This window comes from Pteropus medius, unplaced genomic scaffold (assembly GCF_902729225.1).
Source record: "Pteropus medius unplaced genomic scaffold, Ma_sr-lr_union100, whole genome shotgun sequence".
NCBI classification, from domain to species: domain Eukaryota; kingdom Metazoa; phylum Chordata; class Mammalia; order Chiroptera; family Pteropodidae; genus Pteropus; species Pteropus medius.
The window spans coordinates 8629392-8650545 of NW_024349224.1; the positions used below are offsets into that span (position 1 = coordinate 8629392).

Consider the following 21154-nt stretch of genomic DNA (forward strand, 5'->3'; position numbering starts at 1 on the left):
TTCTCAAAGATATAGGAAATATTCAGTTTCTAGATATTACATCTCTGCCCTGTGTGAGTTCTTTACGCCATATGTTGTAAAGCATATCGTGTTTAGTGGTTCAGATCGCAGCCTGCTTTGTGACCAGTAGCAAGATATTAAACCTCTCTGAGCAAGATATTAAACCACAGAGCATTCGTCACTGCATCCTTGAAACTCAGATAAAACAATAACTGTGTCTTGAGATTGTCATGAGGACTGACGTGAGATACATAACACACGGCACAGTGCCTGGCACGAACTCCGTGTGCAATAAATCGTAGCTACTGTTAGTGCTATCGTGATGCATCACTTCTACGATCAAAGAACCCAAGCTTCGGTGAAGCCCTCTGTCTAGCTTTGGATTCCCGCTTTAAATGAAGAAATACAAGTACTGCCCCACAGAATCACACGCCCGAGCAGGAATGAACAGCTACCCTAAAACCTGCCTGTCTTACTAACACCTTCTCAGAGAAGGCCCCACATTTCCCACTTTAACACCTCAGCCAGCCAGGGTGTGGCTGAAAAGCTTCTGTCATCTGTGAGATTTCCCCCCAGATAACTAATAAAGCAAATTGCTCCATCCATGCAGGCCCACAGGCAGATGTGCTACAAGGAGCTTAGCTAAGAGGCACGAGGCAGGTCCCGAGCTCTCCATCGGTGCTTCCTTCCCCAGAGGAGCCTGTCGGGGACCCAGGTGCTGGAGCTCAGAGGGCCAAGGCACACCCGCCTGGCTGGACCCTTCATGTTTCTTAAGGTCCCATGCTGCTTACCTGCACACTCAGGTAGAGTCTGCGGGGGCTCCCGGGGCCAGTGCAGTCCACGCTGAGGGCTCGGCACTGAGCTAGGGCTGGGTGGGCTGCAATTCGGGCACCAGAGTCTTCGTCGCCACTGGCTGGGGTATCTTTTCCACGCCCTGTCCCAAGACAGAAAAGATACGTGAGATGCTTGGACCCCTGGGCAGGGCCGCAGCTGAGCGTGGCTTGCACACACTCCAGCCAACCCAGGCCCAGCCAGGAGGGACGCACATGCTCTCACACGCCTGCCAGCACAGAGGGAAGGCCTGGCACTGGGCAAGGGCCGTACGCCTTTCTTACCAAAAGCCGCCCCTAGATGCTCTACAGGAGGGCACCCAAGTCCCTTTGGGGGCTCTCCTCCCCCACAGTGGCTTTGGGGGCTGGCACTTGCTCATGAGGGCCTTCTGCAGAAAGCAGCAGAAGGGAGCAGTGCCAACCTGGCCACACTAATCCTAAAGCCAGGGCCGAGGCTTTATTCCCTGGGCTGCCTCTAGGTGGCAATTTCTCTATTGCCTTCACTAAGACCAACCCAAAGCTGGGTGGCCTGGTCTGAACTGCCTTCAAAAGCATATTCAGGACCAGCTAAGGTGCATCCCCTCCTGCCTCTGACACATTGCCTCCCTCAGCAGACGGGGGCGAGGGCTGACTGTGACACCGACACCCCATCCACCCCACTTCAACCTTCCACCACAGCCTGTGGAGCCAGATGGGGCAGGGTGGGAGGAGGGCTCGCCTCACAGCGGCAAGTGGCAGAGCCACCACCTTGGGGTGTGATGACATGATGAGTGCCAGCCATGGGCCAAGTGCTTCCCAGACCTTAAATGCCCTTCTTGATCCTCAGTTTCCTTGTCAACAAAATGGGGATAAAGAACTAAATCACAGTCCTGTAGTAAGGACAAAATGGGTGACACACATAAAGAGTTCACACGGTGCCAGGTGAGGGCTGAGGGCCCCAGGGGCAACCAGGTTGGCCGAGTCCCTGTGCAGGGGCAGGCACTATCTTAGCATTTCACACCTAGGATTTCATTTGGCCTTTGCCTTACATGTTAAAAGTGGATAGAAGTCTGTAGTCATATTGTCCTCATGTGATAGACCTACATGCACACGCACGTGCACACGTGAGACTGGGAGGCGCTATGCAGAAGGTTCAGTGACAAGCTCAGACCGGCGTCATTGCGCTTCGCTTTACTGCTCTCCACAAATGTCGCGTTTTTTACAAATCGAAGACAAGACCCTCCACCAGCAAAAGGATGACGACTCGCTGTCCTGCGGTGCTCGCGTGACTGTGGTGGTCGGGAACCGGCAATATCTCCAAGGTATGCTGTAGATTTTTATTTTCTTGTTTATAGTTTTCTGTGTTTTTGATCTTGGTTTTTGCTTTTTCGTTTTTTAAGAGAACATGTTTTTGTTTTTGGTTTCTTGCTTTCTTTGTTCTTTTTTTTTTCTTTTTTTTACCAGAAAAGCAATACTTGTTCCTATTCCATTTGTAATCCTTACAACCTTGTGGGGTAGAGACCATCTTCAGCCCCTTCCAGACAACCGGGGCCACCTGACCCCAAAGCCCAAGCTTTTCCTGGAGGCCCCCAGGGTCATCCCAGCCTCAATGTCCCCTGCAGAGAGACCTTGGAGGGCATCGCTCTGGCTGCCCCCGACAGTACAAATGTGGTAGGAGAGAGGAAACCTAACAGGATTTGGCCGTGTGCCCTCTCTGGGCCTCAGTTTCCCCTTCTGTACTTTGAGGGGCTTAGACCTGATGGCCTAGAGGGATTCTGCCAGCTCAAACAGGCGAGTAATCTAAACCCTTTACCCCGTAGGTCAAGAGCAACAGACGGCAAACACCTGAAAGCATCTCGTCCGAAGACACCTCTCTCCCCTAACACTTTCGGGATGACCTGCCCGAATCGAACTTGGAAGAGGGTCAAGGGCAGCTCCCCAGACAATCCAGCCTCCACCCAGAATCAGAGTTGCCACTTACTTCTTGAAGTTGGAGGCACCAGGGGATAGAACCCAGAAAGGAGAGCTGGTGTTGACAGCTTCCCCGGGGGCCAGCGGGGGCCAGCGGGGGCCCAGACGCGGGGACTCCTTCACTGCCCACCTGCTGTCCCTGGCCCCTGCAGAAGCCACCCTGGATGGCATCTAAAACTGAGAGCACAGCACCCAAACGCTGCCCGGCCGGGCTCCAGAGCAGCTTCATCTACTCCTCCCGCCACCCGTGGGCCACCGCAGGCGGGATCAAGTGTCAGCGGAGCGCCGGGCGCCAGGCAGCCACTTCACCTACCTTGTTTACCAGCCTCGGGCAGGAATCGGAGAGAGAAGCAAAGGGAGAGCCCGAGCACTCCGCCAAGGACGGGTGGACCGGAGCTACCCCGACCCGGCTGGGCCAGGACCGCGTGCCTGTTGGCGGCGTTCTCTGTGCTCTAGGGACTGCGTTCAAGTACAACTCAGCGTCTGCGACTTCTCTCTGTACAGACAGCGCAGGGCAGCAGCCCCAGCGAGATTGACGCCCTGACTCCACGCCCGGCTTGCCGGCTGCTGCCGGACCCTGTAATTTACCTGACAGCTCTGACTGAGCCTAGGAACTTGCGAGAACCCCTGCTCTCATCTCTGGTATCAGGAGGAAGGAAGGGAAATAAAGAGGCATTTTAAAAATGCGGACTCACCAGTTCTCAACCTCCCCGGGCCGGTGTGTGGGAAAGGGCGGGAGGCCGGGCTGGCTGGGGCGGGGCGAGCCATCCCGGGCTCCAGCTCTGGCTCCGGGGCCCGGCCCACTCGCCAAAGGCCGCGCAGCGAGGGCGTGGCTCCCAGGTTCCAGGTCCGGCGAGACTGGACCATGGCCCGGGGCTCAGCAGCCTCCTCTGGGCGCCTGGCAGCCTGAGGAGAGAGCAAGGGAACAGATTGAAGACCCCTGGCCAGCACGGGGGCAGGTCTGAGCCTTTTAGAGGGTCTGGGCCAACTTGAATGTCCCCCCAAGGACCCCTACGGGGGCTCAAGGGAAGAAACGGGGCCTGCCACAATTTTGGAGTGTTTGTTACCAAGTAGAGAGGCTCAGAAGTAGGCAAGGAGCCCTACTTCTGAGTAGGGCTGTGTGTCTGCAGCACGATGTGGAAACCCCACATCTCAGCCCCTCCACTTAGGAGCCTGGTAGCTTAAAGACACACCAGGTCACGACCCCACATGAAGGAAGTGCCGGTCAATACCCGCCCCCCTCCATAAATCTAATCAGAAGAGGCCCTGACTGTGGCCAGCGACAAGTTAGATGTACATATCAAATTCTCTTACAAGTTAGATATACGTATCGAATTCTCTTAAAGTCAGCTCATTCGCATATTCAAAGTAGACTTCACTCCAGCCTTACAACCAGCAGGCAACAGGCTAGGAACTGAGATACAAAGATTCATTCATTCTTCATTTGATAATTATTTAGCCAGGGCCTGCTATGTGCCAAGCACTTGCCAGGGGTACTCTTTGATCAGGAGAAACGCGGCCTCAAAGCTCTCTGTGAAGAGGGAGGTAAATACTTCAACAAACCTTCCTAGTCAAAACAGCCTGCAGGGAGGCACCGGGAGCTGTGGGAGAATGGGGGTGGGGTGGGTGGGGAGCGCTAGCACTGGTCTAGATGGAAAGCCCACAGATCCCTTATAAACTGAACAAATGAACAGCACAGACTTCCAGCATTCAGTGCACTAGTCTTTACTGAGCACCTATTGTGTACAAAGCAGCCTTGAGGGCATTTAAGGTGACCGAGCTATACTCTCAGACTCAGACAGTGATGCCATTTACAGAAGCCAAGTCAGCTCAGAGAGGCAGTGTGGAGTTTGCTTTTGGTTTTAAAATGGAGTTGGAGGCACCCATGGCCTTGCTGATGGTGCTACCTGAGCTGAAGACCACTTCCTCCATTCCTCAGTGCACTGACTCCTTCCTACCAGACACCTATTTGAACAGCGTCCACCACCCCTGACTCTCTACGGTCCCCAGGGTGGAGCGCATAGAACGTCCATCTTTGCAGCCCCACAGCACCCAGCTACAGCCACACCAAATGCCCAGCGACGGCTTGTTGGGTAAATGCCCGGAAATGAACACACGCCAGGGCTCAAACTGAAACTTGGAAGAGAGCAGGGCTGGAGACGGAGACTCGGAGCTGGGAGGCCACAATTTCACAGGGAGGATACGATCACCAAAGGTCGTGCAAGATGAAAGGCAACCAGGGAAGACAAGTCACTCCTGGAGGGAAGGAAAGTTGAAGAAGGAAGGTGGCAGAAGCACCAGGTAGGTGCAGAATCCTCAGAGGTGACCAGTGAGTGGCCCATGCCACAGAGAGGTCAAACTGGAAGAATTTCTGTGGAGCGAGGCAGCGGACAAACCAAGGGATTGGCGGGGGCTGCGGGAAGCTGCCACTTCCTTCTCTTTGGGGAAGTCTGGCTAGGGTGGGAAGGAGAAGCTGAATCGAGAGCATGTGGTATTCGGGAGAGACTGGAGCATGCTGGGTCAACAGAGGGACAGGAATGACTGAAGCATCGAGAGTCCAAAGAAGTAAGAATGCAGGGACAGGTGGCCAGAAGATCTGGTGACCAATGTCCACAAAGCCCTGGAAGGACGCCAGGCTCCTGTCTAGAGCCTCGTGGTCTCTGCCTTCCTTGAGTGAAGAAGACAACTTGGAGGAGGAGGCTCCTGGGCGCAGTCTCGCTGGGACAGGGGCAGGGCTGTGGGCCAAAGGATGGGGCAGAGGCTAATCCAAGTATGTGGGCTGGCTCCCCTGAGCTACTAAGGATGGGCCACTGCGGAGTGGAAGGAACCAGGAGGAGCAGCCAGATGTTCCCTTCTCCAGGCTGCTGGGCACAGAGCTGGGCACACAAGCTACCCCAACGACCAGCTGCCCGATGGGCAAGGAGGGAGAGATGGGCTCCACCTGCATGTCGAACGGGGCATTGAAGGTCAATTCCAGGGTTGAGGGGAAAATCTTTTAAGGAGATCAGCTAAGTCTGAGGGGCAGGGACAGGAAGAGAAAGTATTTCTGTGGCTTTCTGGAAAGGAAGTCAGGGAAGCAGCCGGGAAGATAACAGGAGGAAAGAGGAAGGGTGTGTGCAAGATCCTGAAGAAGAAAAGCAGCTGAATTTAGCAGAGGGGAGCATGAAGGTCAAAAGTATCAAGGACTCAAATAGGTCCAAGCTGGGGCTGCTACCGACCTAGGACTCATGGGGTGGGGCAATGGGGACACTGTATTGGAGTGGCTGTGACCAAAAGCTGGTTCCGAACCCAGCTCTGCCACTTACTACATGTGTGACCTGGGAGAATTACTTTGCACTTCACTATCTGCATCTGAAAATGAGAACTGTACTTTATGGGGTTGGTATACGGATTAGATAATGCGTATATAAAGTGTTCAGAACAATACTGCCATATACTAAGAACTCAAAATTTTTATTTTTCAGTGATCTCCCTGCAGGGGTGAGTGAATGCAGAGGGGCTAGCTGTGGGAAAGGGACATTGCCTCTTGGGATTCAGGCCATGGTGGTAGAGCTGCAGCCCTGCACCCCTAGACCAGGGATTTTGCAATGACTGAGGGACAGACTTGAAAACTGCCCAGAGAATGCTGCTGGCGAGGGCTTAGTTTTCCTGGGAGATCAGGGAGAAGGTCAGGGAGCTGGACAGGAGCTGGGACCCTCTCCTACACACAGTCACAGGTCCTGGGTTTTCCAGGACAACCCAGAGTTTAAAACCTCTGCTCCCTAGTGCCCGTAAGGACTGCAGGACTCATCGCCCTGTGTCCCTGAAGTCCAGTCACTGCAAACATAGGGCTCCGTTCTGAGGCTGCGTTCCTTGCCAATGACTCTCCCTGGCCAAGGAGATGGCTACTTTATCAAGGGCATGGGGAATACGCCTGGGAAAGGAGAGGTGCTCACCCAGACTCGGATGGAGAAAGAATAGGGAGGGAAATGTCAAAGGCCAGGGGTGGCCACTACCCACCACCTCGAGACATCTGTGTTGGGGGTTGGGGGAGTACTTGAGTATTTAAGCACAGCTTCCTCTCTAAAATCTCAAATCTCCCAGGACCAGGCCTTTCGCTGCACCAGAGTTCTGCTCTAACTCAGAACAGGGGGTTGAACGAGGTGGTTTCTGGCTCGCGTTCCCTGCTGGGACCCCACCCCGCAAGGCTGCCGCTGTCAATCGCTCATTTACCCCGCTGCCCAAGAGCGCACCGGCCGGGGCCCTCCTTCCCAACATTCGGGCTGGCGCACCGCACCCCCGGCCCTACAGGGGTAAGGCGAACAGCCCAGGAGCCCTACGTGGTGGGAGGGCCTGAACCTGCAGCCTTCAAGGGAGCCCCGGCTGTGCAGGGAACCTCCGCAAGGGGAGGGGGCGGCGCTGACGAACACGCGGTTCCCCGGTAGGGTCAGGCTTTCCCGGCCACTGAAATCCGAACAGGGGTCCCGAGGCTGCTCCGATCCTAGCGGACGTGCCGCCCCATGCCCGGCTCTGGACAAGGTCCTCGGCTCCGGCTGGAGCGCGCGGGGGCCGGCAGGGGGACCGCACGAGGCTGGGTCTCCGGAGCCCCGCCCTCCCCGCGCCCCACGGCGGGTCTGGGCAGGGGGTCCCGCGGACAGGGTGGGCCCGGACGCGGCGCCCCGAGCAGAGGCCGGACGGACCCTGAGCGCCCAGGCCGCCCCCAGCCCGCCCCGGCCCCGGACTCACCGGCCTGGCGGAGGCAGGAGCCCGGCGTCGCTGCAGCGCCGGGGGCTCGGCGGGGCCCGGCCAGCCAGCGGGAGGCAGCTCCACGCCGCCGCCTCCGAGGCCCGCCCCGCTCCGCCCCTCCCGCACACTTTCCACAGGAAATGATTAACTCGGGCCGCGGCGTGTTCCCATGGCAACCGGCTCCGGCGGAGCGCGCGCGCGCACACTCACGCACTCGCACTCACGCACTCGCACTCACGCGCGGGGCCTCCCACTCCTCGGACACCCGCACTCAGCCCAGACGGCACCCGGGGGGTCCCAGCGCCCTTCAACCTGCACACGTGCGCGCTCGCCCACCGGCGCACACGCATGTCATGCGTGATGATGCCTCGTGCGTGGACACACACGAGTACACACGTCCCTCACACAGGCTCTAATTAGTACACACGTTCCCACACTAGTTCTTACATACGTACGTTTCCGCGTAAGCTTACTCTCTAACACGCACATCCTCAAACCCTAGTACAAAACTTTCACACACACTAGTTAGTACTCACATACACTTACATGTGCCTCCTTGCTGTCCTTTGCACACTCAAGCTCTAGCACACGCGTTCTCTTGACATCCAGCCCCCGCGCTCACATACGCTCTGACGCAGTCTAGCTTGTGCGTGTATACGTGTTCACATTCCCGCCCACTTTACACATGCACTGCCATCATCGTACAGCACGCAAGCCTTCCCACAAACGCGTCACACACCCCTTAGTACACGAGTACACTTCCCCGTGCTCGCCGTCTCTCACGTACTCTCCACGCGTCTCACACCCTAGCATACACGTTCTTTTAAACCCCAGTGCACACTTTGACACATGCTCTCGCACATTCTCAGCGTGCACACAGATGCCCTTTTACACGTTATCACACGTTTTCACACACACGCTTTCACTAGCTCTAGCAGGAATGCAGAGGCCAGGCTGCCTCCCCAGCCACAGCACCCCCACATCCTCACCTCCCCCCAGGCAAATTAATTTCTCCTAGAGCGAGAAAGCTGCTTGGAATTTTTTTAAGGTAAAATATTCCCTTAAACACCAGTGAAAACACGCAGCTTGGTGGGCAGCAGCTCCTAGAGTAGCCCCCGAAGGCCTTTGTCATAGATGCCTGGGGGAGGCCAGGGAGTCACCAGCCAAGGATAGACAGCTGACCCGGAGGAGCCACTCTGTTCTTTGTCTCCCAAACAGAGGCGGCATTTTACTCCAGAGTCAGCAGCAAGATCCCCCCTCCAGGGTGCGGAAGGAAGAGAAAAAGGCTCAGAAGCCAGCCTAGTGCAGCCCGATGGTTCTGCAGATAATCGGAGGAGGCGGACACTCTGCCCCGTCCCACTTGGCTAGGAGCAAGGAGGGCACTGAAGGGGGTCGTGTAGTTCCAGGCGGTTCTGGTCTGGGCTGGTGGTCAAGAATCCCAATCAGACAGAGCCAAGGTTCTGGGCCTCAGATTATTCTGGATGCCAGACCAGGACACTCACAGTCCCCCTAGTGGAAGTGGACTAGGGTATGTTTTATTCTCTAACAGAGAGCAAAGCCCAGGAGAGGAGAAATGTCACTCTCCTAGAATGATTTCCTGGAGAGTTAGAGGTTTCCAGCTAAGGACCCAACGGGAGGGGAGGCCATAACTTGAGAGTTACTTTCTCCGAATCCTCCTGCCTGCCCTCCAGGAAGCAGTGATCGAGGGGACCACAAGGTTGGATGAGGGTGAAATTTCTCTAGATTCCTGACCAAGTGTGTCCCTTTGTGATAGTCCCTGTTATTTGATTGGGGGCAGGGTGGTGTCTGTCTCGAAAGTCCTGGTAGAAAATCAGAGGCTGCGTCTTACTTACACTGACACTAACTGCAGGTTCCTTCCAACGAAGCCAAAGCCAGGTTTTTAAACTAATAACATTTATTGTACTTTTTCTCTAATTACAAAAGTAATAGATGTGCATTGTTACCATAATCCCACCCACTAGAGATAAATGCTGCCAACATTTTAGGACAGTCTTTTCTTTTTTTTTCTATGCACATAATAGCTACCATTTATTCGAAGTTAACACCGTGCCAGGCACTGCGCTAAGCTCTTTGTAAACAAGATCCCTTAAACACCCTATGAGGTAGGCATCATCATATCCGCATTTTTCAGGAGAGGAAACAGCCTCTGAAAGTTTATTCACAAACCTAGTCAGTGTGAGCTAGAGCTGAGATAGGAACTCAGTAGGTGTGCTTGTAAATATACATATACACAAACATACAGCACGATCATATGCATACAGGTGCAAGAATTTATTAAGATCAAAACACCAGTGAAGAAAAAGTAAATCGAGGCATTAGGAGGAGGCATTTTCAGAATTCTAGCAAAACTCCGACTTGAAATGTAAAAGGAAATTGTTTCCTGATTGTTAGAATTTAGTTTAAGAATGCACAATGTCACCAGCAACTACACGCCAATGACTTCAAGGTCATTTCTATCTTAGAAACTTCACTGATGGCTTGATGTGGAGGCTGCCAACTGTTCCCTGGCCACAGGGAGAGTACGGCGATTTGCCAGGTAGCCAAGGGCCCGAGAGTTTTTCTACCCAGAGGAAGCAAAAAGCCAGATTTTGTTTGATCTGATTCTCATAGTAACCCAAAGTAAAGCACATGTAAGACTTGCAGATTTTCCAGTTTTAGTGATGGCATTTGAGATACGATCACCTCTAGGCCTTTGCTATGTTGTTCTCCCTGCCTGGAAGTCCGCTCACCTTCACCCCGCTCCTACCCGCCTCCCCCTGTCTTTATCCCACTAACCCCTGCTTGTTTTTCAAGTCCTTCAAGAACAGAGGTCACCTTGCTTGACCCTCCCAGGCTCCGCAGTACTCCAACTGCTCAGCCCTCTGCAGTCCCCTCTTCACTGGACGCAGTGACCTCTCCTGCCTAAACCATGGGCTCCCTGAGGGTAGGGCTCTTCTTGACTGGATCACAGGGACAGATTAAGCAGTGCCTTGTATCACAAATCTTTTCACTGGGTAAATAAATAGATCAGGTATAATTCAGAGGGGAAGAACAGGTTATATTAAGCATATCTAAACAGACGCCCCCCCCTCCACCCTGTGTAAATTAATGATAATTCTTATCAAAAGGAAGTGAGAGATGGATCATTAAGCAATTATTTTAATGTGGTCAGTTGTGTAAAGTGTATCCTTGCATGATTCTGGGTAATAGACAGTTTCTTGAAGTTGGAGAACAACATTCTGGACTTAAGAGTCACCTATTAAGTAATCCTGACTCAATGAAATCTTCCATTACCCTTGAAATAGTCTGTGATGGACAGTGGAGAAACAGCTGGGGAGGATCCTGTGGAGGGGATAGACAGGGCTTTGCACCCCACCCTTCGAGCATGACTTTAACCCCCAGCAGCAGAACGGGACCTCTGAGCATAGTGGGTGGGCTCACACCTGCTAGCTCTCAGGAAGCCACACTCCTCAGGGAACACGAAGTGTGGTCTTGGACAGACCTTGGCTGGACTACAAGTTCCTGTCACTCTCTGCTGCTGCAGACTTAGCTCCTACAGGCGCTAGGTGCTCAACCGACATTTGAACAAATGGAACCTGCCTCTCCCTTCTCCCCTTCCAGCTTCCTCTCTGCCCTGCCCCTTCCTGCCCCAGGGTGCCTGCTTTCTAAAAGCTGTGTCGACAGGGAAAAATGTGCTCCCATTTCCAAAGGTCTCTGCGGGGAACCAAGACAACCCTTCCCACAGTAAAACCACCTCGCTTTCAAATCTCTAGACAGTGACTCTTTTCTTCATTTGCCAGGGAGATTAGACTCCATGGTGGTGCTTCCCTGATCTCAGGTAAGGGGAATCTAAAACCTCTTACCATCGGAGAAAGAATTTGGCAGAGATAACCCTCTCCTAGCACTCCAGGGTGGAAAGCAAACGGATTTTTCCCCCTTTATCATTTCCTGCAGTCTAAAAAAAAAATGAGAGGAATGCAAACACAGGAGATAGCATTTAAGCACTAGGTGATAAAAAGATTTGGCGAGAATGGCTGAAGGAGATAACCCTGCCCCCCGCCCCTGCCTCTCTGAGTCTTCTCTTCCCAAAAACCATCTAGAAGCCGCCTGGGCTCCAGCACCCAAATCCTCCCAGCTTCGCTTCTTGCTCCCAAATCATTCTCTCTCCATGTCTAAGCCAAGGCGTGCTTGATTAACTCATTCCCACTTTTTTTCAACTTCCCCCCATTCATTTCTCCTCATCTGCTGCAAATTCTAGGTGTCCGGGTTGTTCGTTTGTTTGTTTTTTTAACTTCATTTTTTTTTTTTCCTGGGCAAATGGAGTAGAAACCGAGCGAGAAAAAAGCCCCCGATGCCACCACCCTTATTGTCACTGGCCCAGATTTCGTTTTTGGTACTTGACTTTGAGCAGACATCATTTCTCTGTTAAGAAAAGATAGTGTCGAGTGATGGTTAAAACTGGGTTTGGGGGGTCAGGGAGTCTTGAGTTTGAACCCTGCCTCAGTCACTTCCTCCGTGCCTCAGTTTCCTCCTGTGACCACAGAAAGTAGCACTATAACCTGCCCCATTGGGTTATCGTGAAAACTGAATAAGATCAAACACGTAACGCCCACAGCCCAGTATCTGACACACGGTTGGCGTTCTACAAACACTAGCTTCCCTTACGGTGGGAGACACAGAATATATACAATTTTCTATTCCGACTTTTCTCACTTAAAATCATGTAATACACATTTTCCAAGTTGCTTCTTTCTACGAAGGCCTGGTCATTTCTGAACTTCAGGGCCCAGACCGAGGATGAGATCCGGGTCCCATTTGGCACTGGGGTCCCAGTGTCTGGGGACGCACCCAGAGCTCAGTAAAAATGACCAAAAAGAATAATCGTTTTAACTGGCTGCATAATATTCCGCCGAGTGGCTCTGCCCCAACTGAGCCACGGGTCAGATTCCTTTTTTTGACTTTTAAGTACACCATTGCTCTGGACATCGCCCAGCTCCCCACACGCAGCCTGTTCATTCCCTGGGTGGAGAGTGGGGATGACAATGGGGTGGTTAATTTTATAAAATCTTTTTGAATAAAGAGCCTGAGCATTTTTTTTTTTTACGCTTTCCAAACATATTGCCAGATTGCCATCAGAAGGGCTGCACCAAATTTACACTTTGTACTGTCGTTGGCAGCATTTTTGACGAGAACTCCTTTTTTGCACTCATTTGCAGTTTTTCTCTTGGATCTGGAATTCTCAGCCCGGCTGGTTCCCCTGTGAGGCACGAGGTATATAAAAAGATGTCTGAGCCCTGGCTGTCAAGAGAGGAGTGTCTGGATTCTTTGCTGTGTTTCTGTCTGCTGGGCTGGGCGGGGCGGGCCTAGAGCACTGAGTCAGCGCACCCCTTCCCTGTCTGCTCTTTAGCCCCAGACACCTTCTCAGGTGGGTTCTGGAACATCCCTCCCCCCTGGAAGATTCTGGTAGGGGGCCATTAGCATTACTAAGGTTATTCACGCTCCGATACCAGCCTGGCACTTTCTTCTGGCTTCTTGCAATAAATCCATCAGCCACTCCTGGAGAGAGACTCCCACCAGAGGCTCTGGTGTCTGCCATCAGCTTTCTGTTCCTAGCGGGGCAGGCAGAGGTGAACAGACGCAGCGACCAGGTAAAGGAAGCTGGGTGTTCCCAGGGAGCCACAGCCATGGCTCCCGACCACCCTGCCAGCCTCTTGGCACTGCCAGCATTGCTCAGCCAGGTGCTGCGGCAGCCCGCGTGCCTCTCCCCTGACTCTGGCCCTTCTCTTCTGGGGGTGGCCTTTGTTTGCAAACAGCCAAAGGAAGTTTTGACGCTGTGGATTAACCAGACTCCCACAGCTCCGGATTCTTAGTCATCACAACATGTCTCAACCTTCCGCCCGCCCTGCCGATGTCACCAGCTTCCAGGTGATGGCGAAGAAGTGACTAGGAGCCTCCTGGTTTCAGCGGCTTCCATTCGTCATCTTCGGCGGGGAGAGGGGAAAACCCCCCGCCCACTGCAAACGAGTGGACTGTCCAGGACCGGGATGCCAGGACGGGATCTTTATTTAACTCCATTTAGCTTGGTTCTGCGGAGGGACACTATGCCCCAAACACCAGGCTACACTCGTTACATACAGGATGACTTCGATCTCACTGAATCTCCGCGACAACATGTGCAGCAGATACCATCACTCCCATCGTACAGATGGAAAAACCGAGGCCCTGTGTTATAAGAACGGCTAGCGGGAGGCCCAGCGACGAGTAGGGAGCAGCTGAGGAAAGGCTTGGAGTGCTGGAAAATCGGCGGGTTCTCCAGGCGGGAGCTGTGTTCCCAACGGCTGCCCGACTCGGGGCAGATTTCGTCCCCTCTCTGGATCTCCTGCCTCTCCCTGGGTAAATGACGAGGGCGACCTTTCTAGCACTAAAGCAAGTTGGAAGGGATGATGGTAATTCTGAGATTTTGCTTGCTGAAGGCCTGGTACAAGGGAGGGGCCATTCCAGCTGCTACCCGGGGCCCTGGCTTCACTCCTTGCAGTCCTGTCACAGAGCAGTGCCAGCAGGAGAAAGCAGATCCGCGCTCGGCGCGGGGCAGGCGTGGGGAGAGTGGGGAATGGCTGCTAAGGGGGTTTCTGTCGGAGGTGATGAGATAGTCTAAAATTAGATTATGGGGATGACTGCACAATTCTGCAAATGAGCTAAGAACCATTGAATTATACGCTTTAAATGGGTGAATTTTATGGTATGTTAATTATATATTTCAGTAAAGCTGTTTAAGAGAGGAAGGAATGAAGGAAGGAAGAAAGAGGTGGGAAGGAGGGAGGGAGAAAGGGAGGAAAGAAGGGAGGAGGGAGAGGGAGGGAGGGGAAGGAGGAGGGAGGGAGGGAGGCAGGAAGGAAGGGCATGTGCTGCTATCGCCCTGCTCTGTGGATGGGACCCCCAGGCTGACTCCAGAGTCCAGGTCTTGGACCACTGCACCACACTGGCTCTTGAGGAGAGTCGGTGGGGTCCTTGTCACCCTGCATCAGTCCTCAGCATCACCCCTGTCCTTGTCACCCTGTGTCAGTCCTCAGCATGCATTCAAGGCTCTCACCATCTGCTTGCAGCCGACCTGCCCAGCCTTCTTTCCCATTGATCCCCACAAGGTACCTCATTCTGTTCCTTGAGTTTACCACGTGTCCGTGCCTCCTCGGCTTTGCTCATGCAGATACCTCCACGATGACAGCCCATTCACCTTGCGAGGCTCAGTGAAAATATCACCGCTCTGTGGGCCCTTCCTGACACTGCCCGGGACTCTCCCAGGACCACCTACCCTCTCCTTCGCTCACTCAATCCCTCTTGCGGGGGACTAGTCGGTCTCCTCCATTAGACTTGAGCAGCTCGAATTCAGGCTCCCATGATGCGTTACCTTGGGTGAGGCACTTAACCTCTCTGAGCCTCAGCGTCTTCATAAATACCTAATAGTAATAGGTATTATTATTGTTATGATGGGTAATATTTCTTAAGCACATACTCTGTGCCGGACGCTAAGTGCTTCAAGTGCAAGATCTCATTTAACCCTTACGGCAGCCTAGGAGGTGGCTATTATTATGACCTTATGTGACAGATGAAGAAACTATCACTGTTGTTGAGACGACCACCATTGTCCTCGTCACCATTCTATCTTCTGCCACAACGCCTCGTATGCAGCAGGTACTCACATCTTAAATTCAGGTGTGGGTGGAGATGGGAGGCGACTGGAATGGGAAACAGTTCCAGGCACAGAGCCCTGCACACGTCCAGAGTGCTCGGGGCTACCTCTGTCCTGGCGGGGATGACACCGTCTTCGGAGGCTGACGTCAGCAGACGGTTGAGGCTGGGAACCTAGGGTACTCTGCTTTCATTTCTCCCATCACCCCTGTCTTTATTCGCAGAAACAGACCCTGCCCAAACCAGCCTGCAATGATCACGACAAACAGGCCTCCTGGGTAAATGGTGACCGAGGCTCTGCAGTTCCTAAGTGGCTGACTGGGGACAGAATTTGTGCACATTTGTAACCAGAATAGTTTCAGGGTTGGTTTGCCAGCTCAAGGCCACAGGGGCAGAGTGCCCTGTGTCTCGGCATCTTCATGCCTTAAGCATCTGAGTGCTTTCTAGGAGCCCCCTCCAAACATTCTGTCGAAGCCCTTGGGGCCGCTTGCAGGGTTCTTTGCCCGCCACCCCTACTGACTCAGCTCCTGGCTCAACTGTTCGACCAGCACACGCCCCAAGACCAACGCAGATACCTGAGCTCCCTCACCGGGCAGGGCAGGGTGCCCCTAAATGGGTGCCACACCCCATGTTTCACTCCTGAGAAACCTATTATTCGGGGCATGGGAAGAAGGGGAGAAGTGTCTTCTGTCCCTGGGCCCGCCCAGCCCAGTTGCCAGGGTTCATGGTGTCGAGGTGTTCTTCTGACTTCCCACAAATGCCCCCCAGGTCCCCAGACTTCTTTTCTTGCCCCTGCCCCACCTGGGCACACGTACAATGCTTGGGACCTGGATTAAGTCTGTGCTCCGCGGTTAGCTCTGCCCGGCAGGCAGTGTCCATTCACAAGATGGACTTGGCTGGACTGCTCAGCCCAGCAGACGGGCTTTTCATGTCAGGAGTCCTTGAACTTGAACTTCAGTCAGGAGTCCTGTCCCTTCCCCACTCATGAGGCCTCCTCGGTGCTGATATAAATTAGTGGACGTGAACGGGAAAGGATGTGGTCAAACCCCCTTTCCTGTTCCTCGTAGTCATTCGACAAAGGTGCCCAGCACTGTTGGGCAGAGGGGAGGGAGGGTGCCCTCCACTTCTGCCAGTTCCCCAGGTCCTCAAAACATCCCCATTTATGGGTGAGAAAACCGAGGCCCTGCGAGATTAAGCGGCTCATCCGAGGCGAGTGCCAGAACCAGCTATTCTGAGGCCACTTCTCTCCACTGCCCACTCTTACTGGAAACCTGCACCATGACGCTCCTTGCCCAAAACCCAGAAGCTGTGACGGGCCCCAGAGGAAGGCCGGAAAGGGAGTCAGATCTGTCCTCAAGTGTCTGAAGGATCCCCCAGGCCTGCATCTCCCTTCCTTCCTTCTGAGGAAGGCCTCGGAAGACCCGCCTCCGGTCTCCGAACATAAGCTGAGCAGAAGGCAAGGGATCTGCACGCCACAGAGGAAACTCTGGGCTCAGAACCCCGAAGAGAGTGGCAGCTGACATTCCTCATCTGCCTGTTACAAAACCACAAGGGATTGTGGAGTGACAGCCAGCTGCTCTGGATGTCGGAGGAATGTTGTTGCCAGACAGGTTTGTGAGGCATCTGCCGAGATGAGAAGCTCTAGAAACCAGGCCTGGGTTCCTGCCACACCAGGAGGCTGGGGCAGCCACCACCCCATCCCACGACAGGGCTCATGGAGACCACGGCCTGAGCAGCCACCCCACGCTCACCTCCAGCAAGGCTTGAGCTACAGAGGTTACAGGGGTGCTCCCCCAACCAAGTCCGTGGCCGTGATAACCTGCCCTGAACCAAGATAACTACCAATGATAATCACAGTCATGCGTCAAATAACTATGTTTCGGCCACTGATGGACCACGTACGCCATGATGGTCCCATAAGGTTACCAGGGGGAAAAGAGGTAGGGGGAGGACGAAGAGGGTAAAGGGGGTCAAAATATGGTGACGAAAGGAGTCTCGATTTTGGGGGGTGGCCATGCAATAGAGTATACAGATGTCGTATTATGAATTTATACGTCTGAAACTCATATGATGTTATTATTAACCCGTGTCACTCCAATAAGTTTAATTTAAAAAATTATAATGGAGCTGAAAAATTCCTATTGCCTAGTGACATCGTAGCTGCTGTAACATCAAAGCACAATTCATGACAGTACGGTAGTGTCCCAGGCCTTCACGCTCCCTCACACTCACTCGCTGACTCACCCAGAGCAACTCTGAGTCTCACCAGCTCCATTCCTGATCAGTGCCCTATGTAAGGTGTACCAGACTTTACCTTTTATACCATATTTTTACTGTACCTTTTCTACGTTTAGATTCACAAATACTTACCATTTTGTCACTATCGCTTACAGTATTCAGTGCAGTAACATGCTGTACAGGCTTGTAGCCTGAGAGCAATAGGCTACGCCATGCAGCTTAGGTGTGCAGTGGGTTAACCCATCTAGGTTTGGGTAAGTGTATTTGATGGTGTTCACACGATGACAAAATCGCCTAATGATGCCTTCCTCAGAATGTACCCTTGGCATTAAGGGACGCACGACTGCATAAGAATGATAACAAAATGCAGTGTTTACTGCATGCCAAATACTGCACTGAGACTTATTTTTGGATGATCACATGTATTAGTTTCCTGTGGTTGCTGTAACAAATGACCACAAACTGGGTGGCTTCAACAACAGAAATTTATGCCCTCACAGTTTCGGAGTCTAGAGTCTGGATTCAAGGTGTCGGCAGGGTCGCACTACCTCAAGGCTCTAGGAAATAATCCTTTCCTTCCTCTTTCGGCTTCCTGTGGCCACTGGCAATCCGCGGTGTTCGTAGAAAGATCACTCCAATCTCTGTTCCCGTCTCGGCATGGTGTTCTCTTCTCTGTGTGTCTCTGTCTCTGTCCAAATTTCCCTCTTCTTCTAAAGACATGTCATATTGGATTAGGGCTCATTCTAATCTAGTATGACCAGATCTTCATTTAATCACAACTGCAAAGACCCCATTTCCAAATAAGATCACATTCATAAATTCCGAATAGACTCGCATTTGTGGGAGGCACAGCTGAACTTAGTACATCACGTGTAATTGTGATATACGTTGGGACTCCTCTGATCCCTAACTTACAGATAACGAAACTGAGGCTCAGAGAGGTTAAGCAACTTGCCCGAGGTCACACAGCTGGGGCCAGAACCCAGTCTCTCTGATTCTAGAACCCATGCTATATTGCCCCAGTTGTCATCCTCATCACCATCCCTTCACAAGGCCCAGCAGTTCACTGTTTGCAAAGCTTCTCCTGGTCATTGTCATGTTTTCTTCTTCCCACCACAAACTCTAGGGGCCTAGTCTGTGGTTTACAAAGGAAACAGAGGCTCTGTGAATTAACTTGCCCAAGGTCATACCACTGAAGAGTGGCAAGTCTTTTGACCCCAGGTCCAGCATACTCCACTACATGGCTCTGAACGTAAGGGTCTAACGGGAACATTCCAAGTCTTTGCCAAGCCAGTGGAGGCAATTCACCCAGCGTGATCAATAGCTTCGCTGTGTTTACTGATAACACCCACTTCAGCTACACCTGCCAAGCTCATAAAAGCTATTGTAAATCTGTGGCTTAAATTTACCTTCTCAGGTTTCAGCCCCTTGTCTCTGACGTCTCTGCCAGCAGCAAAGACAGCTGTTTGGATAGTTAGAAGCAGAGCAAAGCCAGGCCAAGAATCCATGTGGCTCTCACAGCTCATAGCTGAGCCTCAGAGCCGGGGCGGCAGCAAGAAAGATAATAGGCACAGTCCCTTCATCGCTTCCGGCCAGAAGGGGCGAGACACAGACACAGGCCCCGTGCCAGCATGGCTCCGGGCGCAGGCCAGGTTTTTTTGTTAATTCTCACAAGTGCCCCACAAAGTAGATAGTATTGGTACCCCCACTTTTCTAAAAGAGGAAATCGAGGTCACTCTGCCAAGTGAGCAGTCAAGCCAGGACTGGGTCCCAGGTCTGCTGAGTCCAGAGCCCCAGTCTCAGTCTGTGCAGGAGGGGCGTTCGGGGAGGGCCGGAGGCTGTAAGAGTGGTCGCCGAGGTGGGAGCACCGTAGAGCATGCAGGGACAGGGTTCGAGAGAGGGAGGACAGGACTGAGGAGCAGGAGGCTGGGGCCAGCCAGTGCACTCTGGAGCCATGCAGTGCCAGGGGCAGGACACGACTTGTCCCCTGCAGGAGGGTGGGAGCCTCGGGGACCTCCCGTACGACCCACCACAATGGCCCGAGAATCTGCAACATATAAAGGAAACCACGTCACCTTTCGACTTTAAAAGTGGATTCCCATGGAGCTTACGACAAAATCCAAACTCCTGACCACGGGCAACAAGGCCCAGGGCTGGCCCCACGGTCTTGCTCAGCTCAGCTCAGCTCAGCTCTAGCCACACAGGCTTTCTCCTCGTTCTCCCAAATGTGTTTTTGCCCTTGCTGTTCCCTCTACCTGGGACGCCATTCCCCAAACTCTGCGCATGCTGGCTCCTCATCTTTAGCGTGGCCTTCCCTGGCCACGGTCCAGCGTCAGTGGCCCAGGTCATTCTCTAGCTAATCCCTCTGTGTTCTTTCCTTCACGGCACTTACCACACCTGCGACTGCCCTGTTTATTTATTGTTTGCTCCTTAATCACTTTTCTCCCATAAAAACAAGGGCTTTGTCTCGTCCCCTGCCGACCCAGCACCTAGCACAGTGCCTCCAATGTGGTAGGTGCTCAGTGCCTATGTGTCGAATGAATAAAGGAATAAATTCAATACACATACAGAGTCACAAATGGATCCCCCAGAGAAAGACCGGGAGAAGACTGGGCTGGCTGTTCCGAAGTGGTGACAAAGGCAGCCCAAGATCAAGGTCTGTGTGGAAGCTGCTGGGGAAACCCTGGGAGGAGAGAGAAGGGAACGAGCCGCGAAGGGCCGCCGGCCTGCAATGAGGGGCAGGAGCGGACAGGAAGGGGGCTGTCTTCTCAAGAGCAGTGCAGATAAGATCTTCTGGCCAACCGGAAGTGGGGGTATGACCATGAAGAGAAAGGTGGGTAACAGCTTCAAGGTCACTCGTTAGGGTGACAAGTGACAGGAAGACCCCACGACAACCTAAGCTCATTCATTCATTCATTCATTCATTCGTAGGTATCAAATATCTAATATGTGCAGTGAGCGAGGAGGGCTATTCTGGAGGGGGTGGAGGCCAGGATGAGTAAAGTAGGTGGGGGCTGCCTGAGGCTGCTGGGCCTTGAGCCAGGAGGACTTCCTGGAGGAGGGTGACCAGACCCCATGAGAGAATGCTCAGCCTCAGGCTGCAGCTCTGTGCACAGGCAAGAAGCAAGAATGGGGGCCAGGGGACTCTGTGGCTTCCGCTACAGCCACAGCCACAGGGACCAGACCAGAGAGGGCTCCTTAGTCCATACCCTGCTCCACCCCGTAACCGGGACTCCGGTCAGGAGGCAGGGGATTTTAGACTCAAAGGTGAACTTTCACCCTGTAATCCTCTGCACCATTTGCTGGAAATCTCTCTGAGGCTCTGAAGCATAATTGCCACCTTGTTTCTTGCAGGCCTGGGGAAAGTACAAGGGTCAACAGTCTTACCTCTGTAGGTGCCCGGGGCAGTTCTGCATAGAGAATAGCTCGGGACCTTGACAGCAATCTCCTGACCTCAGAATTCCACAGGTGAAAAGAAACAACATCTGAGAATAAAAACACCAAGAAAATCCCCCAGGACACAATGGCCCAGGTGTTAGGAGAGAGAGAGCTGGCTCTGGAGTTAAAATCTGGCCCACCTCTCACTGGCTGAAAGACCTGAGAGAGCCTCTTAACTTCCCTGAGCCTGTTTCCTTGATTGCAGAATGGAGATAATCATATCACTTACACGTCAAAGAGCTGTTGAAGAGATGAATGAACTAACGTACCTGAAGAGCCTGGTACAC

General features: G+C 53.1%; 1 protein-coding gene across 1 annotated transcript in view; it reads right to left on the minus strand.

Annotated features, from left to right (window-relative positions):
• KIFC3 (kinesin family member C3) overlaps nt 1–7617 on the minus strand; it is a 47809-nt gene extending 40192 nt beyond the window's left edge. The window contains exons 1-3 of the mRNA XM_039881090.1: nt 7506–7617; nt 3476–3686; nt 792–934 (exon numbers count right to left, since the gene is read on the minus strand). Of these exons, the coding sequence (XP_039737024.1) occupies nt 792–934; nt 3476–3647 (315 nt within the window). The 5' untranslated portion in view covers nt 3648–3686; nt 7506–7617. The remainder of the gene's footprint in view (nt 1–791; nt 935–3475; nt 3687–7505) is intronic.
• Between the last annotated feature and the right edge of the window lie 13537 nt (nt 7618–21154).